General features: G+C 39.6%; 2 protein-coding genes across 6 annotated transcripts in view; both read right to left on the minus strand.

The window, feature by feature from the left end:
* hhat (hedgehog acyltransferase) overlaps positions 1-194 on the minus strand; it is a 94,981-nt gene extending 94,787 nt beyond the window's left edge. For all 5 annotated transcript variants that reach the window (XR_009827374.1, XR_009827375.1, XR_009827373.1 and 2 more), the window contains exon 1: positions 24-194. The gene's annotated coding sequence lies outside the window, so the exon portion shown is untranslated. The remainder of the gene's footprint in view (positions 1-23) is intronic.
* Positions 195-2,783: 2,589 nt separating this feature from the next.
* Positions 2,784-9,279, minus strand: myoz1a (myozenin 1a). Its single transcript, XM_062059574.1, has 6 exons — positions 9,098-9,279; positions 7,828-7,917; positions 6,267-6,454; positions 5,893-6,178; positions 3,688-3,850; positions 2,784-3,399 (listed from the first exon to the last, which is right to left on the minus strand). Exons 2-6 carry the CDS (start codon positions 7,913-7,915, stop codon positions 3,174-3,176), a joined length of 951 nt encoding a protein of 316 aa, XP_061915558.1. The 5' UTR covers positions 7,916-7,917; positions 9,098-9,279; the 3' UTR covers positions 2,784-3,173.
* Between the last annotated feature and the right edge of the window lie 1,063 nt (positions 9,280-10,342).

The following is a 10,342-nucleotide window of genomic DNA, read 5'->3' on the forward strand; positions in this document are numbered from 1 at the left end:
AGCTAATTTATTCGGCGTATTACCTAGAAATGTCAGCTTGGTGTCCATGTAGTGTTTTCAAATGCAGTCCACAAAATTGGAAACGAACTATGTGGTAGAACTGCAACTTTAGTTCACGTAAAAAAGCGACACACGAAAGTGTATCGCTTCCGCTCTTTGTTCTTCTTCTTCTCCGTGGATGCTGCTTCCTCAACGTTGCCGCCCCCACCAGGCCGGGAGGACTCGTGGAAAAGGTTCAAATGTAATTTGGTCATTTTCTTTCCCTGATTGTTGCGGTTTAGTAATGCTATTCAGTGTACTTTGCTTTATTACTGATTTTCAGTAAACTTTACATAATATAACCGACATTAAACTCGTTTACCGATTTAATAATCAATGGCTATATTGTGCACAAAGCAGAAAGTGAGACCTGCACCTCCTGCATTGCCTAAAATGTTAGTAAGATGATGATCAGTGCGTTATATGTCAACAATTACTTAAAAATCCTATCAAAAAGTGAGAACAATTCTACAACTCCAACACAAGCAGTTCTTTATGTGCCAATAAACAAACACAAAAGGATTGCAAGACATGCTTTGTAGAGGCAATATATTTACCCTCTAGCTTTCTATACATATCCTTTCTTTGTTAATGGTATTTATTTTTACAAAACCCAAAACCAGTGAAGTTGGCACATTATGTAAATTGTAAATAAAAACAGAATACAATGATTTGCAAATCTTTTTCAACCTATATTCAATTGAATAGACTGCAAAGACAAGATTCTTAATTAAAAATGTCTTAAGGCCCAAGATTTAGAACATACTCATAATCTGTTTATGCAATCAAAGTTGCTCAAATTTGATGACCTTGTTAAATATAATACATTAATTATCTTATATAAAGCTTTTAAAAAATTATTGCCACCTAATCTACAACATTTTTTTATAAGACGAGTGCAAGCTCATAACTTGAGAGGCTTTGGATATTTCTTATTGCCGAGAGCTCAAACCACTCGTAAACGTTTTTGTGTGTCTGTATGCGGAGTAAAACTATGGAACAAACTGGACTTACAACACAAGCAATGCCAAACTATTAATCGATTTAAACTATTATACAAACATGGGGTCTGGTTCAAATATAGAAATGAGGGTCTTTAATTTGACCTGCTGCTGTACTCTGTCTCAAAGTGTAACATGTGCTCAATGTTTCCTTACCATGTTGTCTATTACCATTATTGCTATGATGTCTATTACCATTGTTGGTATATTCATTATTCCTACATTGTTGATACAAATGATTGTTACAGTGTAATAATGATTGTTACCTGTGGTAATGCCACTATGATACAACATCTGTATTATAATCCTTGAACAAAGTGAGAGTGAAACTCATGTGAATAATCACTGAATGGAGAACTGGGGGTGGGATTAAATAAGTTATCTTCTTCCCACTCCCTTTCAGGCAAAACTGGACAATAATGCACTATATTAATTTATATTATTATGTTTTGTCAACTTGTACGTTTTTGTCATTGCCTGAAATAAATAAATAAATGGAGAAAAAAAAATGAAGATGTTTTTTTACATGCTTTTTTAAAATTTCTCTTTGCTATTTGGGCTTATTGGACCCTAATAAGAATAAAAACTAAGAATCATCTTTTTATATGATGTACTTAGTCCATAAGTAACAGACGTGTACTTCATGTTTAGTGACATGCTAATTCTTATTTTTACACTTTTTTTTCCAAATTCCATTGTATGTTATACTTTTCTGACACCACCAGATAGCAGTATAATTGTCCACATAAGGGCCATAAGACCCCAATTCAGTAGTGTACACAATTTTGGAAATAAGAGCTAAAAGTTGCTGTCCACGCATGTGGCCAACTAAGCCTTTAGAGGTTTTAATGTTCGAACTGGTAAACTTTATGTTATTTTTTTTGCGAATATTAGCTAATTTAAAATTTGATGCCTGCAACATGTTTAAAAAAAGCTGGCACAGGTGGCAAAAAAGACTGAGAAAGTTGAGGAATGCTCATCAAACACTTATTTGCAACATCCCACAGGTGAACAGGCTAATTGGGAACAAGTGGGTGCCATGATGGGTGCCATGATTGGGTATAAAAGCAGCTTCCATGAAATGCTCAGTCATTCACAAACAAGGACGGGGCGAGAGTCACCACTTTGTCAACAAATGCATGAGCAAATTGTTGAACAGTTTAAGAACAACATTTCTCAACGACGATATGTTGCAATCAAGCGACGTCTTTTTCATGGACACCCCTGCTTATTTCAGCAAGACAATGCCAAGCCACCTTCTGCACGTGTTACAACAGCGTGACTTCATAGTAAAAGAGTGCGGGTACTAGAATGGCCTGCCTGTAGTCCAGACCTGTCTCCCATTGAAAATGTTTGGTGCAAAGCTTCAAAAATTGGTCTCCTCAGATCCCAAACGTTTACTGAGTGTTGTTAAAAGGAAAGGCCATGTAACACAGTGGTAAAAATGCCCATGTGCCCACATTTTTGCGATGTGTTGCTGCCAATAAATTCAAAGTTAATGATTTTTTGCCCCAAAAAATTATGCTTCCCAGTTCAAACATTAAATATCTTGTCTTTGCAGTGTATTCAATAGAATATAGGTTGAAAAGGATTTGCAAATCATTGTATTCTGTTTTTATTTACGATTTACACAACGTGCCAACTTCACTGGTTTTGGGTTTTGTACATGCTTAAAAGAGTCATAACATTTAAATTGACATTATAGTGATTAGTTACCTGAGTAGAATATATTTGCACATGTGAACAAGGCCTCATGACAAATATTGTTGCAGTTTGAAAAAGGGTTTATTTGAAATAAACAGTCGATGAAATAATAGGCTAAGTGTTCTGCAGTTAAATCTCCGCATGCAACCTATGAGGTCATAGAAACTTTAAAACACAGAAGAGCTTGGATACCACAACAGGACATGCAGACACATTGACATGAAGTATGTTTAAGAGAGTCACATTTAATCTGTAAAATGTGTACATTTTGTTCTTTTGCCTTTCAGAGCAAGAACAGTGCCACATGTCATCTAAGGTGAGTGTGCATGCCAGCATGTATGCGTGCATCCTCTCATGTTTTCTTTGCATGGACTGTATGTGTTAGTCTGAGCACGGTGGGCTGGGCGTTAGTAACAACGCGGCTACTCTTCACAGCTCGTCGGTCTCCCCCTCGTAGGGCACCTCCACGTGGATGCTGCAGGGCTCGCTGCTGCCCATCCAGCCAATGGGCGTGCGGTTGAAAGAAGGTCGGAGGTTGAGGTCATTCTCGTACACCATCAGGGGCTCGGCCATCAATTGGATTTTCACACTGTCTGGCAGCTGGAATTTCATGCACTGGCTGGCCTTTTCATATCCGCCATAGGGCATAGCACTCCTAGCAATACAAGATTATTTAGTTAAAAAAATACTTGCTTCATTATCTGCAAATAATTGCTTTGAGGCTGTTCCTGTAGATGAAAAACAGGCAAAGTCAAAGGATGGAACCCTGAGGTACCCCGCAAAATAGAATAGCTTACTTTTAACAATGCATAAGAGACAAATACTGTATCTCTGTCCTGAATGAAAATCATTGACTCAAGCATTAATTATTGTGGAACTGGATTCTCCAAAAGGTCAAGAGTTCAACCAAACACATAAACAATGTTTACAAAGAGGGAAATACCTGTTGAAGCTTTTGTACTTGCGCAGTTCGATTTGCTTACAGGGGCCAGGCATTTCTGCGCTTAGAGTGGCTATCAAACCTGCGTCGCCCTTCATGGCCTTCTCCCATGGTGATTTGTAACCCTCCCCGTGCATCTTTTTGGATGCGTCACCTTTCCCACCGCCTGTCAAGAAAGAATGAGACAAACTTGGCGGGCCTCAGCCTACATCTACAGTACTTAATTGTAGTGTTAGGGCATCTTTTTTGTCTATTGTCAAGACAAAAGCACAGCATTTTAAGAACTACAGATGGGGAAAACATGTCCGTCATGCTATTCTTTTAGTCTAATTTACTTTTCAGTTATGTTTTCTCAGCTTAGAGTTGGCAACTTTTGACAGTGTTTTCCAAACTTTTTCAGCTCAGGTTAGAAATGCAGTTCATTCCTGTAACCCAAAGTGACAAAAACACCTAATGTAACTGACTTATACATTTCAATTAATTTTAAAGGAGGCAGCAGGGCCCCTACTCAAAGTACTTGAAAGGTTTGCTTCATTGTTCAAATGAAATGCAATTGCTGTATTAATTTTATTGAGGACCACACTGTTTCTTACCGTTGGTAAACTACCGTATTTTCCGGACTATGAAGCCTAGCGGAATATAGGCCACACCCACTACATTTTTTAAGAAAAAAAATGTTTTCCATATATTAGCCGCACCGAATTATAAGCCACAGATATATTTACGTTGTGAAATTAGTTATTTACACAATTTTTTTTTTGTAAATGTTTACTTCCATACAATAATTGTTTCCAAACGGTGTCTGTAACCATACTTGCCAACCCTCCCGTTTTTAGCGGGAGAATCCCGGTATTCAGCGCCTCTCCCGACAACCTCCCGGCAGCAATTTTCTCCCGACAAACTCCCGGTATTCAGCCGGAGCTGGAGGCCACGCCCCCTCCAGCTCAATGCAGACCTGAGTGGGGACAGCCGTTCTCACGTCCGCTTTCCCACAATATAAACAGCTTGCCTGCCCAATGACGTCATAACATCTACGGCTTTTAGAGAGTAGAGTGCACAACAAGGAGAGAGAGTTCTTGGTTTCTTATGTGGGTTTATTGTTAGGCAGTTTCATTAACGTCCTCCCAGCGCGGTAACAACACACAACAACAGCAGTCACGTTTAGTCTACCGTAAAGCAGTTCGTCTGCAGTAAACAGAAATGTTGTGACACTCTTAAACAGGACAATACTGCCATCTACTGGATAGCCTGCAGAACACTGAAATTCAAGTACTTTATTTATATGTATAATAAAATTAAAAAAAAAAAAAAAAAAAAAAATTATATATATATATATATATATATATACATAGCTAGAATTCACTGAAAGTCAAGTATTTCATACATATATATATATACGTTATATATATATATATATGAAATACTTGATTTGGTGAATTCTAGCTGTAAATATACTCTCCTCTTAACCACGCCCTTAGCCACGCCCCCCCACCCCCCACCCCCCACCCCCCACCTCCCGATATCGGAGGTCTCAAGGTTGGCAAGTATGTCTGTAACACGGCACTAAAACAGCTGATCCAACAAAACAGAAGTCATTGTCACTAGCTTTCCAATCAACTAAACTGACTCAGTGAGTCCACGGTTATGTTTTGGTAAATTTACGAAAATAAAACAATACAAAAAAAATGCAGCTGTAAGTTAATAATACTAAAAAAGACACTCGTAAACGGGTTAGCATATTGTCTAATACTAACGACGTTAGCTTAATTACATTACTATAGCATGTACAAATAAGCATGAAAACACTCCTACAGACATCACACATGGGACAGTTTAGTAAGTATAAACAGTTTCAGTTATATTGTAAAACCTACAAACGTCGCTTGGAGTGACGACTGAACAATCAATAGGAGCATAAACGCTATGGAGAACTGAAAGACCGAACGGCACTTCTACTTCCGGTTCAGCACTGCAGCCCCTGCAGTGAGCGAACTCATCCAAAGGATAGCGCCATAGCACAAACATCAACACATCTATTCAGTGTATTTGCTTGTTTTTTTTAATTATTTGCATTATAGTGAAGAAAAATCCATAAATTAGCCGCACCGTTTTATATGCTGCAGGATTCAAAGTGTCGGAAAAAAATTGCGACTTTTAGTCCGGAATTGACGGTATATTGTGTTCTACCTTCTACTTCTTCATACCAACCTTTCAGTGGAGACCCCTCACTAGATCCATCTCCCTTTCCATCTTTCCCATGCTGGCCTTCACCGTGTTCCCCTGCACCACCTGCTCCTCCAGCACCTCCCGCTCCTCCTGCGGCTCCATCCTTGCTTCCAGGCTTTGGGAGAGGCACGGGGCCGCCGCTGCCTCCATATCGAAACATTCCGTAATGCAGCTGCCCTACGTCCTTGCTAAGCAAATACCCGCCCAGGTTTATGGTCTGACTCCCCATGTGACCGCCCAGCGAGGGAACGAACCCCTGCAGCTCGTCCTGAGAAGAACACCATCAATGCAACGTTGTCATTTCCTCATGAACCCTGAGTTAACTGGTCTGCGTTCCATGCACTGCAGGCACTCACATTGGAGTCACCGATGAAGATGTCGGGGTTGTTCTCGTAGATGAACTTCTCCACACGCTGCTGCCTCATCTTGAACATCTTGGAGCCTTTGTTCTTGAGCAGTGAGAGCTCCTCCAACATGATGTCCCTTGGCACCCCGATCTTTCTTCCCAAGTCGAACTCGGATATATTTTGCACGATCTCGTACTCTAGGTAAGGACCATCACAAAAGAAAATAAGGTAGATTTGTCGCCTTAAAGCTCCTACTGCAAGGGTGTCCAAACATTTCCTTTGAGGACCGCACATTGCAGAATCACAGCATGCGGGGGCCATTTTGATATCTTTCACTTTCAAAATGAATGCAATGTATATATGTATATTTTTTAACAATTAGTGCTTCCTTCAAGTTTGGTCCAGGGGACCCGGTAGGGCTTCAGTCATAAAAATGTTGAAAATAGGTTATTTATTGATTTATTAAATTTTCATTTCTATTCAACGCTTATAGATATAAAGATTTTTGTTTTTTTTTATGTTTTATGCCCTTTTTGTCAAAACCCTGTTTTTTATGGCAACAACATGAAATGTGCAATAGTTTCCCCCTAAAAATGTATTTGCTGTAAAGTAATTTGAGCCTTGGATAGGTCAATAATTCATAACACCATTGATTTTAATTCATAAATAATTTTTGGAGCAATGACAGTTAAAAAAATAAATTAACTTCTTGGGGATCCAAAATGGCCTCATTAATAAAAGTGTTAAAAATAAGTATTTTTTAAAAACGTTCAACAGTTAAGTTTCTAGATCAACTTCAGATCTATCAGCTGACCTTCTTATTTGTTTATGTTTCCGCCCTGAGATGGGTAGGTCGTGAGTTCAAACCCCAGCCGAGTCATACCAAAGACTATAAAAATGGGAGCCATTACATCCCTGCTTGGCACTCAGCATCAAGGCTTGGAATTGGGGTTTAAATCACCAAAAATGATTCCCGGGCGCGGCCGCCGCTGCTGCTCACTGCTCCCCTCACCTCCCAGAGGGTGATCAAGGGTGATGGGTCAAATGCAGAGAATAATTTCGCCACATCTAGTGTGTGTGTGACAATCATGGGTACTTTAACTTGAACTGTATGCCCTTTTGTCAAAGACAACTTTGTTTTCTATATGGCAAACACACAAAATATGCAATATTTTGTCACCCCAAAATTTCAAAGTGGAATTGGAGCTTTGAAAAGGTAAATAATCCTTAACAACATTGATTTTGATTCATTATTATTTTTATGCGCAATGACAGCTTTAAAGAAAAAAACAGTCAGCATGGCAGCTTTGTGTTACAACTTGTTACATTTCCACTCTTTGCTCTTTTAAGTGTTCTTTTTTAATAGTATTTTTAAAAAGTCCTGTTAAAAAAAATTAGCTGTGGGATGCTAATTTGTGGACACCCCTGCCCTACTGCATAGCAACCTCTTTTGATGGTATTACATTTGTATTTTACTGTAGCACTCTACCATCTTTATTTGTACTTACAGAATTGGTATACCCCCCCAGATAATATATTGTGATGCTGTGGAAATAGAAGTCATCCTTACCATCTTGACTGATTTTTGATAGGTCAATGATGACTTTGGTGGGCTTTCTCCTCTTGATTAAGGGGGCAGGTGTTGTTCTTACAGGCATGGCTGGGGAGGGAGGCAAAGTGAGAACAATGTTTAGTGTCAAAACATGCCGAAAAATATTCAACCCGCAAATCAGCATAAGCAAACCCTTCTATACATTTCTGCAAGTTGAATCCAAATGTAAGTCATTACATAAGAGGGAATAGAGAATTATTTTTGAGAAACTAAATACCAGTAATATGACTCTAAGTCCGCTGTACTTAGGTGCAAATGCACCAAGGGGGTGTGTCATAGCAGCGGCGTTCCAGGGTTGACTGTTTACTGTCAACACCTGTGGCATTGACAACCCATAAAGCCTCTCCACTTGGACCCGGAAGCGTCACACATGCAGGCACCGTGGGCACCACTCATTTGTCAAGTTCAAGGCTGGTGTCCATGCCCTTAACATTTTTCCGGCATTCCCCGTGTGAAACGGATGCCTATACTGAGGGAAACGCTACAGCCCAATGAGCATGCATGCTCCTTTCTTGTCGGCTGCACAGATAGACAACATTAACAGATGCAATTGAGTGATATTTCCACTGAGATGCATACAGTGCAAGCACCATCAGTGCCTATCATGTCAAGCCCACCCGAGACGTTAAAAGGCAAAACATCACACTGGGCAGCTGTAACTGAACCCACCCCAGCTATTTTTAAAATCCATCCCCAGCCAAGACATTTAGTGAAGAGTAACCGCGTCGTTTGACTGTCAAATGGGACGAATACAACACTTCAGCGCACAAAACACACCCTTAGAACGTCATTGGGTTTGGGGAACACCATTGAAAATCAATCAAATTAGTAACTAGTTGGCTTTCGGATGAAGTTTTGAGTTCCTGAAGATTAATAAAGGCTGCAGAACCTCCTTGATGTTTGGTTTTAACATCCTCCCTTTCAGGGTTTGGTGACGGCAATGCACAGAGGAGGGCAGTCAGCACTTTCACCCGTTGCTTTAGGCCTTTTAAGATGGAACAGATCAATCAAGTGGTGTTAAAATAGCTTCAAAATGAAATGATTTTGAAACGGCCTCATTCAAAGAAACCCATATTATAACTAACTGAATTTCCTCACAACTTCTATTCTAAGAAAGTATAGGAAGAAGACTGCATTTTGTGTCCAATCCATGTTTTGCAGTTCTAATCAAGGCTTTTAGACAAGGAAAAGATTAACATGCACGCTGATTGGATGCCGTTCTACTCACCTGAGTTGCTTTTTTTAATGTAATCCTGAGGGAGTGAGATCGAGCAGAGAAGTAAGAGACCCAAGATCCTAAATATACAAATCCCCCAGCGCCTCTAAACCGTACGACTCACTGGATCCAGGTCCGCGGGCTGTGCGATACCCTTCTTACACTAAGATAGCAGGTCTTCTTCCAGGCTGGGTCCGTCTGGGTGGGAGGCAACAGCGTTGGAGGAGGAGGAGGATTTTGAGGAGTATGAATAGGGATTGAGGGGCTCCTAAAGTGTGGGGGGGGGGGGGGGGGGGGGGGGGGGTTCAGTGGCCTGGCCAGCTGAAAGTGCTGATGGGGATATTAAGGGAACAAAATCATTCTCGCAGATGGTTCGCGAGCATATATTTAGCAGCAGGAACGCCGAGAAGCCACATCAGTTACAGGATAACTTCAAGGCACCACGGGGTGTGTTTTGGGCTGCACGGTGTGAGAGAAAGTGTAATACATACACGTACACGTTACGCGTCTGAGGTTAAGTACATGTGTATAAGTAGGATTTGTGTTTCAAAGGGGGGGTCAGCGTCTTTACACCCGACACGACACTTTGCCTCATGTATTGCTATTCTCATTGGACAGAAATTATATACATTAAATGTGTTGTATCGTAATTTTTGGTGTATATTTTTTTACAATGTAGATATATTCCATACTGTATTCATTACATTTTTATTAGGTTGGAAATGAAACAAATTAATACGTTAGAAAAAGTTAAAAAAAATATTTTGTATGAAATGTTTTATATACCTGAGATTTCATATTGTCGTTACAATATTTCTGTATTCCAGTGGTTCTCAAACTTTTTTCACCAGCTACCACCTCAGGAAAAAATACTTGGCTCGCCATTAAAATACAGTAGCATAGTCGGTATTATTTAACAAATATATTTCATATTTTGGGCCACTATAATATTAAACACAGTTTGAACAGTAACACTGTGTTTGAATACCTAATTGAGTGATTCTTTGGTGTACCACTAGATGGAGCCCGTGTACCAGTAGGGGTACACGTACCACAGTTTGAGAATTGCTGATGTATTTACATCCTTAATCACAAATGAAGAGAAAGTTGTTGTCAACAGTATATTAATATATATAATACACACAGTGATCACACTGATTCCAAAAAATACCGTTTTGGATGTAATGTGTGCTGCATGCTTGATCAAACTAAAAGGGACAAGCGGTAAAAAATGAATGGAAAATGTTTATATTATAA

The sequence above is a fragment of the Entelurus aequoreus genome, linkage group LG09 (genome assembly GCF_033978785.1).
Source record: "Entelurus aequoreus isolate RoL-2023_Sb linkage group LG09, RoL_Eaeq_v1.1, whole genome shotgun sequence".
In the NCBI taxonomy this organism is placed as follows: Eukaryota; Metazoa; Chordata; class Actinopteri; order Syngnathiformes; family Syngnathidae; genus Entelurus; species Entelurus aequoreus.